Source organism: Lepisma saccharinum, chromosome 15 (assembly GCF_977018435.1).
Source record: "Lepisma saccharinum chromosome 15, izLepSacc3.1, whole genome shotgun sequence".
Lineage (NCBI taxonomy): Eukaryota > Metazoa > Arthropoda > Insecta > Zygentoma > Lepismatidae > Lepisma > Lepisma saccharinum.
In genome coordinates this window covers 9593057-9610268 of record NC_139243.1, presented here as the reverse complement: position 1 = coordinate 9610268, position 17212 = coordinate 9593057, and the positions used below count along the sequence as shown (strand labels likewise).

At 36.3% G+C, this 17212-nt stretch overlaps 2 protein-coding genes across 6 annotated transcripts in view; one reads left to right on the top strand and one right to left on the bottom strand.

Moving 5' to 3' along the window:
* The window catches only part of hdm (meiosis specific with OB domains hold'em), a 34968-nt gene extending 27294 nt beyond the window's left edge, over nucleotides 1-7674 (top strand). Inside the window, exon 9 of the mRNA XM_083137058.1 lies at nucleotides 7363-7674. Within this exon, the coding sequence (XP_082993184.1) occupies nucleotides 7363-7551 (189 nt within the window). The 3' untranslated portion in view covers nucleotides 7552-7674. The remainder of the gene's footprint in view (nucleotides 1-7362) is intronic.
* A 2943-nt stretch (nucleotides 7675-10617) lies between these two features.
* The window catches only part of LOC145999567 (uncharacterized), an 87572-nt gene continuing 80977 nt past the window's right edge, over nucleotides 10618-17212 (bottom strand). For all 5 annotated transcript variants that reach the window (XM_083136581.1, XM_083136579.1, XM_083136580.1 and 2 more), the window contains exons 14-16: nucleotides 15835-15940; nucleotides 12849-13018; nucleotides 10618-11418 (exon numbers count right to left, since the gene is read on the bottom strand). In XM_083136581.1, coding sequence (XP_082992707.1) covers nucleotides 11311-11418; nucleotides 12849-13018; nucleotides 15835-15940 — 384 coding nt within the window. In that variant the 3' untranslated portion in view covers nucleotides 10618-11310. The remainder of the gene's footprint in view (nucleotides 11419-12848; nucleotides 13019-15834; nucleotides 15941-17212) is intronic.

Genomic DNA, 17212 nt, shown 5'->3' with positions numbered 1-17212 from the left:
TCTTGTGGACGAATGAATCGGAGTTGCCAGTCAACAAAGTATTTTGTGGAAGGGAGATAATTAAGGACAAGTAGAAAATACGTTAGCATACATCCCAGAACACTTCAAAAGCTAAACTACCGTACATCACTTTGGAATGTCTGTCTAATCCCATTGTAAGCATTATGTTTTATTATGTTTTTCTTTTATCATTCATTCATATCGTCGGGTCAACAATCAACACCCATGCTATGGAACTCAAAGGAAATGTTGATCCCGAAAGGAGATAAACAGATACTCTCATACACTGAGAATTGTGCGAAACTTGCAAATTGTTCACATATTTTCCCCTCGACACAGTGACAGTCCATTCTGGTCCTCACCTCCCTATACGAAAAAAAAAAACCTTGCTAGTGTAACTTTAACCTCACATAAATATTTTATATGTGATAGTTTACGCGTATATTAAATATGATCTTCCACCACTACATATTCTTGCCCTCCTGTCTGATTCCTGTATCACTTTTTATAATGTATTTTTATTGCAACCCAACAGTGATCTATCTACGCGTGGCTGCTAAATGCTAGTAAGCTAAGCATTCCAGAAACAAATATGTTGACTACTGTCAACACTGCATACGCTGTCAAAATCTTGGGTGCCCTCGATTGCTGTACCTCGATGCTTAGAACCGGGAAAGAAGTGGGAGAGAGGGTAGGCGCGGGCAGACCCAAACACGTGGTCGGGGCTGATATGAGCCAATGGGGTTACCTTCCGAATTTCTAGGGTACCAAGCAGAAGAAACAGCGTCTTTCTGCGGAAATCGGCAGGAACGCGGATCGGGTGGGTGCCGAAGTCACAATCGGGATCATTCGGGACTGCCTTCAGGAAGGCAGGAGCGTGTTCGTGCGGAAATCGGAATTTCTTGCAGTGGAACTGCTTTCGGAGCGATAATTGTTGAATTTTCATGTTCGGGGAAGACGAAAAAATGTTTATTTTTTCTTACTGTGTTGTGTGGTACGCAGTGCGTACCTTGCGTATCCTGAATGCACGCCGCTGCTGAAATGGCACCCCATAAGTAATCAGGGAAGTGAAGTGGTAAATGGAAAGAAATATGGTGATGTGGTAAATAGCGGAAAAGTCTGTCTTGTGATGAATGGTGAAAAATGCAGTAAAATGGTAAGTGATGAAAAAGGTAGTGAAGAAAATGAACATTACAGTGAAGTGAGAAAAGATGAAAAAGACAAGGAAGTGGAAAATGACAAAAGAGTTGATGTAAAACAAAAAGAACCATCTGCACGAACATCCGATAGAATAAGGAGTGTTCCGGGCAAATTTCAAGATGATTTTTTATCGTAAAATGTAAAAATGCAACAAGTACTGTAAATGTTAAACCTAAGGAACAGGGTCTTCCACCCAATAATTTCTCTCAAATGGAGAAGAGAGTTATACAATGCAATATTGTGCATCTAAACATTCAAGGTATTACAGGCAAAGCGTTAGATTTAGAAATGCTCCTAACCGATGAATGTTTAGATGCACATGTACTGTGTGTTACTGAGCACTGGCTGTCCAAAGATGAAATTACTTAACTTCAAATTCCAAATTTCCACCTACCTAGTTTCTCATCAAGGTCTCTAATAAAATGAGGGGGAACAGGCATATTTACAAAAAATGATATAATTGCCAAACAAATTGTCCCCAAAACTGTGAGACCTATAGAAAAACATTTTGAGGTTAGTGTTGTACGTCTTGCACAATATAATTTAATAATAGCATGTTGCTACTTAACATCTGAAGCAGACTATACAATATTCATAAAAAATCTGTCAGTATTGTTAGATGAATTAAAAAGTTATACATGTGAAATTGTGGTATGTGGGGACCTAAACATTGATTTTCTAAAAAATACAGGACGGAAACTGCACTTTGAAGCCACAATAAACACTTTTGGCCTAAAGCAAATTGTAACTACACCCACGCGCATAACGAAAGAGACACTCTCCCTCATAGACCACATATTAATAAGTGTACACTCAAAAGAGTTTCAATGTGAAAACATATCAGTCCACTAATCCGACCATGAAGCACAATTTTTATGTCTCACATGTAAAAGAGAAGCTACTGAATATCATAGAAAGCCACTAAAAATGCAGAAACGTAAATATGATGAAGGTTCTATACTCATGTTTATTGGAAAACTAAACAGCGAAAATTGGGAAGATATTTATAATTTACCTTCCACAAACGAAAAATTTAATCTCTTTCTGAACAAAATTATCTTGTTACACAATGAATGTTTTCCACCTAAACAAGTAAACATATCCACTGAGTGTAAACCATGGGTCACAAACGGAATCAGAATCTCAAGTAGAAAACTAAAAATGCTCCATTCTGAAAGTAAGGTGAATCCCAATCCATCTTTTCTGAAATATTACAAGAGGTATAAGCAAATATATAAAAATTTACTCCCCCAATCAAAAATTAATCATAATGACCGTAAAATCAATAATTCAAACAATAAATGTAAAATAATGTGGGAAATTATAAGAAATGCATCAACAAAACACCAATCTTTACGTAATACGAGGGTCACTATTTATATTTTGAGCCTAACAATGAAAAAACAGGAATTTGGCATTGAAAACTGCTTTATTGTTTTTCGAAGTATTCTCCTTTATGGTCAATACATGTTTGCATTCGTTCGAACCATTTGTCAAAGCAGTTTTTCCAATCTTCTTGAGACACCTCCATAATATGGTTTTTGAACGCATCAACGGTGTCTTCCGCTGACGAAAATCGTTGTCCACGCAATTTATTCTTGACATTCGGGAACAAGAAGAAGTCATTGCGTGCCAAATCAGGACTGTACGGCAGATGACCCATCAATTCGATTTTTTGACTGTTCATAAAGTCGGTTGTTAGACGAGATGTGTGACAGCTGGCATTGTCTTGATGAAGAATGATCCGACGGCGTTTGTTTGTTTTCTGTATTTGACCGAAGACCTCTGGCAAACAAATTGTTGTGTACCATTCAGAGTTGACCGTTCTATGTTCCTCTAAAGGCACAGTTGCCACATGACCAGTTTTCCCGAAAAAAACAGGCGACCATTTGTTTCGATGTGCTTCGAGCGCGAACAACTTTTGTTGGATTGGGTTCATCTTGAAACACCCATACAGTCGACTGCTGTTTACGTTCTGGCTCATATGCATATATCCATGATTCGTCACCTGTTACAATCTTATATACGTCTTTTGAAGCACCACAATTGCATTTATTGAGCATTTGTTTGCACCAATTGACGCGAGCATCTTTTTGAGTTTTTGTCAAATTGTGTGGGATCCAACGAGAACATACCTTTCTCACAGCTAAATGATCATGTAATATTTTATATATGCTGGTGGAACTAATGCCTATGGTTGCCTCAATCTCACATATGTCACATGACGATCTTGCAGTATTAGGTTTTGCACAGCATCAATGTTTTCTTGAACAACAACTGATTTTGGACGACCTTCGCGAATCTCGTCGGTGAGCGAATGGCGGCCACGATTAAATTCGTTATACCAGTGTTTCACAGTGGCAAAGGATGGGGCTTCATCGCCAAATGTGGTAGTAAGTTGATCGATGCACTCTTGTCTTGATAATCCACGTCGAAAATCGTAAAAAATCATCGCACGAAAGTGTTCACGAGTTAATTCCATTTTATTGTTGTCGCGCAATCTCCAAGGCAACATAAACAACACAAATCAAGCTATTGACAAAACATTTGAAGTACCTTATGGTCAATAATGCCAGACGATTCCGTGCAAACGTCAAATCGCTCGTAACTTCAATCAGTGTTGCCAAGGCTCAAAATATAAATAGTGGCCCTCGTAATATGGTGATATGCATCAATGGAAAAGAAGTCCAACATCCCCCTAATGTTGCGAATGCTTTCAATGAGTATTTTGTAAATGCAGTTCCAAATAGAAGGAATGGGCTTATGGGTGCTCCAGAAGAATGTTCTACACACATAACAGTAAATGACAAATCCTTGTTCATTTCCCCCATTACTCAACAGGAATTAAAGATAATCTTCAGGCGTATAAAAAACAAACGATCTTCCGGCATTGATGAAATACCAGACTTCCTAATTAAGAAATGTTATAGTTCCCTATGTAAACCATTACTACATATAATAAACAATTCCATTGAACAGGGTATTTTCCCAGACAGGCTAAAGATAGCTGTTGTTACACCATTACTGAAGAAAAATTACCCAAAGGATTTATCAAATTACAGGCCCATTTCGCAACTCTCAGTCTTCTCAAAAATTATTGAACATGCAACAATGATGAGAGTAGAAAATTTCTGTAGTAAACACTCAATCTTAAGTTTGTCGCAGCATGGTTTTAGGTCGGAACGAAGCATGAAAACAGCATTAGCAGACTTAGTAGAATGTGTCACACAATCGCTGAATAATTGTAATCACACGGTAGGAGTCTTTTATGACCTATCAAAAGCTTTCGATTCTGTAAATCACGAGATATTGCTGTGGAAACTTCAAAAACTTGGTATTCGTGGACTACCACAAAAGTGGTTTCAATCTTACCTTACCAATAGAAAGCAAATTGTAGAAATCGCTCACACCACAGCAAAAGGATATGTAACACATCAACACTCCACCATAAAAAGTGTAACATGTGGGGTGCCTCAGGGAAGTATTCTTGGCCCTCTTTTGTTTCTTATGTACATAAATGATTTACCAAATGTTATACCCGAGGCAAATGCAATATTATATGCCGATGATACAAATATTATAGTAACAAGACACTTCCAAAGATGCTCTACAATCTAAGGCTAATAACATATTAAACAAATTAGATGACTGGTTTTTAAATAATAATCTACTCCTCAACAGCAAAAAAACAAATTACATTACATTTTCTACAATCCAAACCAGAAACCAAATATGCCTCAATCTAATATCTGGGAATACACAACTAGAGCCTAAAAAAATTCAAAATTTCTGGGTATCATTCTGGACGAACACCTTAGATATAAAGAACACATAAAAATGCTACAATCAAAATTAAGTAGTGTGTGCTATGCCCTTCGAGAAATGGTAGACATCTCAAACACCCAATCTGTAAAGTGCCTTTATATGGCAAACTTTGATGCTTTACTAAGATACTGTATTATGGTTTGGGGTAACAAGGGCCACTCCAATGTCCTTTTTATGCTTCAAAAAAGAGCTATAAGAATCATAGCTGGAGTAAAGAAAACTTATTCATGTAGAACTCTTTTCCGTAAACTTAATGTGTTAATTCTCCCCCTGCATATACATTTATGAATGCTAAGCAAAATATTTCCAACTTTGCCACAAATGAGGAAATACATGGCCTAAACACAAGAAATAAAGACAAACTTCACATAAAACACTGCCGCCTCAACTTATGTAAGAAAGGTCCCTTAAACTCTTCCATAGATCTCTACAATAAACTACCACAAGATGTGAGGAAAGAACCAAAATTGATGATATTCAAGCACAAGATAAAATCAATGCTTCTGAAGCATGTTTTTTATTCTATAGCTGAATACATGGAAGAGACTTTTACATAAGACAAAATATATATAATGTAGTATAATCACATATTATTCTTGTAAAATTAAATGTCAAATGAAAGTGGATAATTAGTATCACCTAGAAGTAGGCTGCAATGTTCTATATCTTCTCATGTTATATTTTTTGTGATTTTGATATAATACCAGAGTAAGACCCAATTTTTTACAATTTTTGGCTATATATTTTGTATTTGTAAAATCTATTAATGTAATATTGTATTGACATGTCCTATATTACCATGTACTGTAATTTGTACACACCGGTAGTCCTTCGATGCAAATAAACTAAACTAAACTAAACCGTTCATAGAAATCCCCGAAAAACTACACACATCTGACACACGAGATTATTGAAACTACAAGAATGCTTCTTTATCTGTATTTACCATGCATACTGATTTACTGTTCTACAGAAAACGGAACACACACAAAACAATACAACCTGCGACGGGAGCTAACAGCAAAGTACTGTCTGCTGGAATGTTCGCAACGACAATGAAACATTTTGATTGTTATGAAGTGTTTGAAACGCAGTTCACCTGTTTTACCATGACGCTAGTTTAAAAATTGAATCAACGTTTTCTTTAGAATGAAATGTCTCAAATTTAGACTTTATTTTCAAGCTTTCTCCTAGATTTTTATAAAACGGGACAAATAGTGTTTTTTTTTTTTAATAACACCAACAGGATGACCCGGGTCATGCCTCTGAAATTGGACTGTCAAAACAGGATGTATGGTCACCCTACCCAATTTCTCATTTTTGGGAGTGGAAAGTTCTAATTTATCGAAATAGCTTATTGGCTTAATGTGTATGCCGCCTTTCTGGAAAGCAGCCTATGTCCTATACACCTTTATAATTCCAACCCGTCCCAAAAAAAAAATCCTGTGTACACCAGTGCTCTCACCCATGCTTATTTGTTACTTCCTTTGCAGTAATCCTTGCCACCTAGCCCCTCCTCTCAGGTACAAACTTGTATTCCATCAATCAATCATTTTCTAAACAAAAGCTGCTTACAAAAGAGAATGTTTTCCCATTTTCACTTTTTAAAAAACAGACTGCGGGACGACATGGGTTTGAGCCTGCCTGGGTTCAGTCTCTTAGTTTTCAGCCTGTGTATAGGACTGGTGGCAACCCACCATGTGAGGAAATTGGGGAGCTACGAGTGAGCTACCCGGTCATAAAAATCTCCTATAAAGGCTGAGGGTTCGACGTGCTGACCCCACATCACCCCATTACTGGTTGAAGATCTCCACACCTCTAGGTAGGATTGTGGGAGGAAGACTGGTAGTCGGGAAAAGGGCCTAGGCCCTTCAAGGGCTGTCCAGCCAGGGTTGTTATTATTATTTAGTTTAAAAATTATATATTAGTCTATATATGTGTAGGGAGGGTGAGAGAAAAAAATATAGACAGGTTATTGCAATTTTAGTTGCTTTTTTATTTTTAACATAATGAATACTAAACTTTGCCCACAAATAAAGAAATTCTAATATGAATAAAGTAGCATTATTGTACATGAAGAATATAATGCCATTCATTATGTGTGCGGACCAACTCTATAAACTGTTATATTTTCAAAATATTGTACTGATTTGATCAAATGTTAACATTATTCAATTAATGCAAAATGTTTATTATTAAACCGATGTTAGGAGTTTGGACCCTCCCTTTGCATACAGCCATGATGTAAAATCCAGTGATTTTTTTTTATTATTCCAAATGAAGAAATATTGAAACGGTGATTTATTATGATACAAAATTTGATATTTCATGTTACAGGTTGCTCAATTTCTAGGAATGTCAAGTGAAATAAAAACAGCTCTGAAATGGAAGTTTTTGCTTGAACGTTGTGCAGCTCGAGTTCTGGTATTGAGATGCTCATCAGACAGGCCAAGACCCCTCGTTTCTCTCTTGGCCTGTGACCCTGCAGATCCAGCAGAGGTGGCAACTCACTGCCCTGTGAATTAAATTAGTTTTATTGATCAGTGTTGCCACTAACACATACCATTGCTTAATGTTAAACAAGATAATGTTCAAGTTCGTTTATTTATTACCTCTAATAAGTATGTACCAAATATATATTAGTGTTAACTAAACCTAACTGATTACTCAGTATTTGATGTATTTATATTAAGACTACTAATGTCTGTAGTTTAATATTACTTACCTTGTATAATAAACAATAGAATATAAGTATAATATTGGTATGATGTTCTGTAATAACAGTGAATAAACACATTTTTGGTGTCGATTTCTTGTTTAAATTTTAGCTTTTGCATCTTCTGAGTATATACATTATATGCACAACTGAAAAAAATATTTCACTACCTTTAAATCAGTTTGGTCCTATGTTATGTTACCCGATACCTTCAAGCTGCAGAAATCGAAATATTGGTCCTTTCAGTCAGCAACATTTCAAGTATTGGCAATATTGTTTTCAGATAATAAAATACGTATGAAAGCGTTTTCTTCTAGTTCAAATTTAATTATTTTTATCCTTTGTTTCATTTAGCAAGATGTTTATGCTTCAGCTGTACAAATCGGTGGAACTGTGCATAATGGGATGCAAAAAGTATTGCTCACTAAATTGTCCATGGCAATTTTAATTTTTTTTCTCTCCTGCATCCTGCATTTCTCTCTGGCATTTTCTTTCAATTCTTGAAGCTCTATTTGCATGAAAGAAAGAGAATGAACATCGTGAATGGTAGTTTTCTTTGTAATACTTATGCACCCCACTCTATGTGTCTGTTTAGGAAATGGTATTAACTTATAATTTTTGACAGATTTATTTTTAATTATAAGTTCTCTTAAAAAGAGAAAGGAAATATGTCACACCATATTAAGAACAAAAAAATGGCTTGTAGTAGGAGTCCAACTACATTTTATACTTTAAACTCTTAAAAACTAAATCAATAAGGAAAAGTACTTAAAAATTAAAGACTTTCCAAAATTTCCAAGAAATTTACAATGAAAAACTCCAAAATTAATAAAGCTTTGCTGCTAACCTTCAACCTTTCATTTTTATCCCTTTAAACAAGTTGAGAAGTGCTTTTTTAAATATTTTTCTTATGGTGGAACAGTGGTTTTATGAACATTCACGAAAGTGAAAAATTAGATCTCATTATAAATCCTCATACAGAATTCAGGATAACTTTGAAGATAGCATTCACAGTTTTGAAATACACACACATTTACAATAGCTGTACACATATATGAACATTGGCTAATGTAACCACACTCAGATTATCTGCATTCTTTAAGATTTCAATAATCAAATCTAATTCTTCAGAATTTAGTGTCCTCATTATACAACTTTGCTTCCGCCGTTTTCCGACAGGTGGCAACAACAGGAAGTAGCGGTCGAAAGAAGCAGATCGCATACGTCACGCAGTTAGCTTGGACCTTTGTCAAGATAACCCCATTCAAACATTAGTCGAGTGGTGTGTGCATCGTGAAGTTGTTCGCAATTGAAAATGTCAGTGTACGAGCCAAATTCTCGCCATTTGTGGGAGGTTCTACTTTTTTGTTTCAATATGAAGAAAACTGCGGCTGAGGCTCATCGAATGCTCTCCACTACGTATGGTGAGGACGCTATAAGTGAGAGAACCTGTCGTGAGTGGTTTCAACGCTTCAAGAACGGTGACTTTAACGTCGAAGACCGGCATAGTGGTGGAAGACAGAAAGTTTTCGAAGATGCAGAATTGGAGACATTGCTGAGTGAAGACTCGCGTCAAACTCAAGAAGAATTGGCACGATCATTGGGAGTGACACAGCAAGCCATTTCAAAACGTCTGAAAGCCATGGGTATGATTCAGCATGACAACGCACGACCCCAAGTTGCCAAAGTGGTGAAAACGTACTTGGAAACATTAAGATGGGACGTCCTACCCAACCCACCTTATTCTCCAGACATCGCTCCCTCTGATTATCACCTGTTTAGATCAATGGCTCATGAACTGGCTGACCAACACTTCCGATCTTATGAAGAAGTCAAAAAGTGGATCGATTCGTGGATCGCCTCCAAAGATGAACAATTTTTTAGACGCGACATTCGTACGCTGCCCGAAAGATGGGAGAAAGTAGTGGCCAGCGATGGACAATACTTTGAATAATGCCTGGGTAAGCAATGTTTTTCATTCCAGCATCATATTTTTGGGGAAAAACGGCGGAAGCAATGTTGTACACCTTGTATATACACACTAGACTCTCGCTAATCCGGCCATTCCTTGCACATATGGGTGCCGGATTATTGAGAGGGTCGGAAATTACGTACTTCTATGTAGTTTAAACACATAGGGACTATACAGGCTGTACTTTACATGTTTCCTTTTAGAAGCCATAGTATGTACTGAACTTTACTGCAAGAAAGTCACAATTTCAAATACTGTACGCATGTATAGCATTGTTTAACATTTTTAACTAACAACATTGTTGAACACGATAATTCATTGTTGTGCGCGTCATTTCTGCTTGAGTGACTACAGACCGGATTAGCGAGAGTCTAGTGCATTTATAAAAATGTTAACACTGCTGGGTCTTTGGAATGTCTCAGCAAAGATTTATTTTTAAAATTTTCTCTCTTTTTCAAAAATAGGAAAACCATGCGACATTTCAAATTCTGAAAAATTATGTTTGTTCAAAATTCCTTGCACAACACGAAGATTCACTTGAATGCTCTTGGTAGGCACTCTAAACAGATATTCCTTTCAGACCAAAGTGACATATTACATACTGCACATCACTTGGAAGTAACTTTTCAAACTGAAGCGACACAACAAGCTGCACGTCACTTGTGGGTTGCTCAGACTGGGCAGTTTTCTCAATAAATGCATCATGTCACCTTGGTCTGCACATGCATGGTGAATGCTTGCCTACAGACAGAAGGAACCTGTCACTTGTTGCTTCTGTGTGAATCCCCACTGTTGCATGCCACGTGTCCTTTGCCACTTCAGTCTGAAATCTTCCAGTTCCTCACAAAGCGCTAAACCATGCACTTGTTTGTGTGCATCACTCATATTGGAAATAAATAAAAAATTACCAATATTATGTGCATTTTATTACAATAAATTACAGTTTACATTAATTTTTCCATGTTCCTCTTTACGGTTTCACGTTTACACATGAATAGATACTAAAACTTCAATACATTTCAAAATAACTAACCACAATCATCTAGTGAGTCATGAAAAATAATAAACAAACTACAAATATTATGCCCTCTATATAAAGGACAAAAAAGAAATAAACCATGATAGCTTTGTGAAGCTTGTCTCACAAAGCACCCTACCTATATTTCCTGTGTGACAACAATGAGGAAATAATGTACAGATAACAAAGAGCTCATAGAAAAAAAATACTATTTGGCAGTGTAGTTTATGCCACTGATTATAATCAGTTCTCTCACAATTCATGCTTTCCTTATCTTTAAAAAAAGGAATGAAATATTTATTTATCAGTGGCATTATCCTATGTGGAACACCACAATCTCTTTCTTGTCAACCGTTCCTTCACTTGCGTACAAAAAATCCCTGCCAACTACACTATTTTGGTTGTGGAAAATTCATTCATGCATGTTCACACTCTTTCATGCATGCACACATGTTGCTCATATGTGCTTGCATAGACGGATGTGACTAATTAGATGACAAAATTCATGACTTTTAGAAAGGGTGAAGCTTTATGTGAAGCCACGGCATATTTTGGGAACTCATCCGAATGCAACTTCCTCTATTTGTTGTGAACTAAAAGTATGCTCCCTGGGGCACTGAACGGACCAACCCGACTATGGACATCGACTGCACGCACTGCAAAGTGGTACTTGTGACCTTCCATGAACTGAAAGAAAATAGAGAACTGTTGTTAGACAACACAGCCATCGCAAAAATAAAACTTAAGCCTAATTCTAAGTTTAATGGAAAAATATTTCAAAATTAAAAAAAAAAAAAAGTGCAATGTCAAGACTATATGCCAATGTAGTCAAAGTATTGAACAGAAAAGAGGGGATAATGAAAATAGAACAAAATAAATTATTCATAGCTGCAGTAAAAGAAATTGGTTTTGCATTGTAACAGAAGTTCTCAACTTAAGTATCCATGGATTTGGTTGAAACAATTCCCCACTTTGTTTCTCCGTTACATGCTTCCATGGAAACATATCTGACAAATTTTCTCAACATGAAATTTTTAATTTAGCATACATTACATGCACAAATATACCTTTGCTGAAACTGAGTCAGCAAAGGAATATTTGTTCATTAAATGAATTTGTTGCTTAAGGCGGCTCCTTATTTTTCGTATTGTATTTTAGTATGTTTGTAATAAATCATTTACTTTAAAATGTATCCTAATTATTTCTTACATTTATTAGCACTGTTAATTTACTCCAGAAATGTGCTGGCTGCTATTATTATTATAAAATGTTGGTCTACTTATATTTTATGCAGTTAAGTTAATTGAAATCACAATATGTAACAATTTGGTACAAATGATGATTTCATTCCTATCTTGAACAAATCCAATGGTTAGAGGTAGGACCTACAGTTTGGATACAGCTGTAACACAGAGAGGAATACTCACCTAGTATGTTCATACTATAAATTTGTACTCTCTCTATACCACTAAAATAATTTGGTGCAACTTTATACTGATAGTCCAACTACTGTGCAATGCCTCCAGCAGGGATTGAACCTCTGTCCCATTTATTACAAACAACAGTGTAAGCAACAGAAAGGCTCAATGAATCCATAAAAATTGCAACATTTGCACTTGCAAAATGTCAACACTCCAAAATCCAATTGCATCTTACTTGGCATACTATGTGGAAGACCCGGGTTCAAATCCTGGAGCAGGGATCTGGACAAGGATTTTTCCAGTCATTTCTGTTTCTGTGTGGCTCTGAGGCGCACTGAGCCTCATATCAATGGGTACCTTGGGGGGGTAAAGATGGCCGGGCATGATGATCATCCCAACTATGGTCGTGATCAAGAATATGTGGAGCCTACCTCCACATCACCCTATATGCCTTCATGGAATTGTGCACATGCACCAGCGTACCTTTATCTATTTTAGTCCAAAATGAGCAAGATACGTAAGGAAGAAAACCTACATTTACGATTTGTTTGATTTGGTGTTTTAAGACCACTTTATGCATAGTAAGGCTAATCGGGACTGGACCTACAGTTTAAAGTGGGATCCGAACCACTTGTGCCTCCACCGGGTACGACATTTACGATAAGTAATTTTTAAGCAGATGAGCCCGCTACATACCTGTGTCAATGTGCACGCCATGGGAAGTGGCAAAGCTTTCACGTCACCCACTTTCTTCCACAATGATGTGCTAGGTGGCGCCGGACCTTCCTGGTACGCATACAACTGGTAGCTGGCTATTTCCTCATATGTACCAATAGTAATAGTCATATTCCACGACAACACAATGCCTGCAATGAAATACATTACCGCAATGAATTTATGAACAAACAAAAGTAATCAACATATATTTGTGATAATTCAACTTCCCAATCTTAATAGTAAGACTAAGAAGAGTTAACAGATGACAACATTTGATTTGGAAATGGATCAAATTATCATGAAATTTTATATTGTTAAGTTCTGAACTAGAAACAGTTAAAATTAACATCTTTTTATTAAATAAAAACAATTCCATGTTATTTGTAAAAATAAAAACAATTCCATGTTATTTGTAAAAATATATTTCAAATGTCCTCAATTTTTGTGACATTCTGGTGTCATTTCCATTTTGTTTATTTGGACCTAGGATACAGATCACAATGCATCCAACTAACTCTGTACAATTAATGTTCTGCATTTCCACATTGCGATTTTTTTATTATTATTAATAATTTCAAAGGACCACTGCTTCATTAACAAAGGTTACGGTGTCTGGGATGGACCTTGTAACATTTGCTTTAGAGCAACCATAAACACAAGAATCTTCACACATTTTCCCCTCCATCCATTCAATTTGGGCCATAAGGAAGCGTGCTCCACTCCATGTGCAAGTACGATGTACAGGACATGCAATTCTATGCAGGTTCTTTTACCTGCGGTACCGCAAAATTATGGGGAAAAAACAATTAAATTTGCAATATAGAAATAAGTAACATAGCCTATACAGTATTAAAACCACCCACTATGATATAGCAGGGATTTGTTATCAATGCTTTATACAGGGTGGGTAAGAAAAACCTAATGATTTTTTAAAATGTAAATAAAAAGAGTTTGTCTTTATTTATATGTTCCCTTACAGCTATATGTATGCCATTATTATTATTGGGGGGATTATGATTTGCATTAACATTAAGTGCAGAAAATAACATCCTGCAAATGGCACCCACTTTGGTCCACACACAACTGGATTGATTGATTGATTGAATTATGGTTTTAAGTCCACTTTATGCACAGAAAGGCTAATCGGGACTGGACCTACAGTTTAAAGTGGGATCCGAACCAGTGCCATGTGCCTCCACCGGGTATCGAACCCAGGACCCCCTTGATCACAAGGTGACGAAGTTACCACTACACCATCGGGGATGCCCTCACACACAACTGGAGTCGGTCGGTGAAACTTCTCTTTTCTCGGGTAGATGGTGGGGATTCCACTCCTCTCAAGCTGGCATGGAGTCGTGGAATGCAACACACCATGCTTCATTGTTGAAACATTGAAATGTTTGTGAATGTTTATCGTGTAATTCACAAATGGAGCTTATACAGTGGTTCGCCCAGGTTCAAGAAAATCTCCCCAACCCTCTCCTCGTTGCATCTTGCGTTCCCATCTTTAAAACGTTTCACCCATCTTCTAACACTACTACCACCCATGTACACATTTCCATAGACATCCTGAATTCTGTGGTGAATTTCTTCAGTGGGGATTTTCTCTTCCATGAGAATTCAATCACAGCACACTGATGGAACGAAATATTGCTGTCCACAATTTTGTTAAGAATAATACTGGGTGAAACCTATCTTATGACTAGGGAACGGAACTTTAGGTAAATAAATGTTTCTTTTCTGCAATAAGATAGAGACCATCGTTTTTGCAAAAATTCTGATCATAGCCTTATATGTCAACACAGCAAATTTTATTTTAGATAAAAACACATATTCTCCAGTTTTCCTTATGTAAATACATATTTTGCGAATTTTCATTTTGAATACATAAAATTGCTCATCGACTTCAGCTACTTCGAAATCCTCGAAGGAAAAATGTTTATTCTCCGCACCTCCTTCATATCGGGAGTGTTAGGTTTGTTTTGTCTTTGAACACGCTCGCTGGCAGACTTCTGGCACCTTGCCTACAATCCTATTGGGGGAAAAAATTACCCCCACTGGATCTAACGCACAAGTGCTAATGTCTAAATGTACAGACATTTTGGGGAAAAAAACCAAGGTTTTCAAACTTTGTGCCAAACTGCGCATGTTTTGGAAGGTGAAGTAGAGGAAGAGGAAGCTTTGGAAAACTTCAGCGCTAGTGACATTTCGTGCTACAAATATGCAAGAATTGTTCCTTGTGACGTGGAGGGATCTCTTTCGCAATATAAGATGCTTTTTAAAGATAATCGTCACAGATTTACAATGGAGAATTTGGAAAAAAACTATTTTGATCCACTGCAACTTTTCTAAAAAATAGCTCACTAAGAGGTTAGGCATTTAGAAACGGATTTCAGGTGTTGAAAATGCATGTAATATTTTGTTTTTGTTACCAAATGTTTTTTTTTTTTATTTTTGTCACATATTTTCCTGTTTTTATCACATATTTTCAACATTTATGACACATAAAAAAAAATATTTCTCTTGAGTTTTTAGCACATAAAGTTCCGTTCCCTACTTATGACATGCAAGGATGCACACAATAGATGGTGCTACCCATCACACAAAGTTCATTCTTCTGCTGGTACAGATTTGCACATAAAAAAATGCTCATTACTTTTTGTTATGACCCTTGCATAAAGTAGGACGTGGGAGTTTTGGAAAACTTAATATTGAAGTAAATTTTCAATAATTTAACACTGCCTTTTGTCAGGGCCTGGCTGAACGTATTAGCTGAGAAAACGTAAAAATCAGGGTGCCTTTGTAGTAGCTGATTTGCAAAGTACATCATAAGTAACAAATAAAATACTATGTGAAAAAACAACCCAGTTGATAATGACCAGCTACCACACACAGGGAATCCATATGGAGAAAGGCCCTACCAAAATAAAGAAAAAACACACAAGGAAATACGAAATGGACATACCATTAGACACCTTTGATATTTTGAGTGATGGTCTAGGAGGTGCCAATTTCCATGCAGGATTACTCGGCTGGATTGATGGAGGCAATGGAAGTGGTGCCGGATGTTGCTGAAAATTATAATTTTTAAAAATTAATAATAGTTGCCAATCACAACAATAAACAAACAATACTGCTATGTAAGAGATTTCTTTCACAATCATATTTTTTTTTTCACTTTATACATTTCACACTTCATTTTTTTTTGGATTTGTTGTTAACTAGGTCATTTCTTTTTTCAATCCAAATATATTACTGTTTGCATCTTTCCTTACCAGATGCAATATTTTTTATTTATGCCACTGACACACTCAGAATTCTGATACTGCTTCACAAACATTAATTTTGACCAATTTTTGTTACTGGCAAAATATGCAATTATTAATTGAAGTTTTGCATTATTTTGCACTCGACAACCTTGCTACTTCCATATTGATTGCTTTTTTTAGCTCAATGAGAAAAACTGGAGAGAATTTTCTGGCCGAGATGTGTAGATTGCTTATGGGAAAATATTTACTTTGATCATATACTAATCAAGAGGCTTCCCGATCGCATAACATCGCCTTGTAATCAAATTGTCCTGGGGTTCATACTCAGTGGAGGCACATAGTGTTTTACACTACATTCAGTCCCGATTAGCTTATATGTGCATAAACTGGACTTAAAAACACTCAACAACTACTCATTTCCTGATACAATTTTGCATTCTCACATTACTTGCTAACATAATTCTCTTCCTAAGCTAAAAAATTAGTCATCTTCACTGATGCGTGGCTCTTAAGATTTTTTTCAAGTCTGAGGAATTCAGAACACAAGTGGTAACAGTGTGGCTACTCTGGGATCTTGATAATATTCAAGTATAATTCCCGGTTTTCAAGGCGAACTTTCCAGAAATTCAAGGTACAAGAAGATGTTTTCTCTATTTCAACATTACATATTACCGCCTCTCACCACCCATACATAGACATACGCAAATATATTAACAATACAAAGGGTCTGCGTGATTCCAATTTATCCAAAAATTCTAATTTAAATCAATTAAACGGTGTGTATATACATTTGCCTTTTCACATCCTCAAGACTCGAAATAAATCTGCAAACACAAGTCACAAATGTTGCGGGATATACTAATCTACGAATTTTTTTTTAACTGTATGAGAATTTCAAACTGGAAATTTACCTAATCAACTTTCAAGATATCTTGCAGTAATCTTCCCTCTGTCATAGATTGTTCTGAAAAGGACACTAACAAAGCAAACAGATTGACAGAATTCTGTTTCATTTTCCACGCAGCTTTCTTTTTTTTCCTTTCTCAATAAAAATAAAAGCTAAACTGTCAAAGC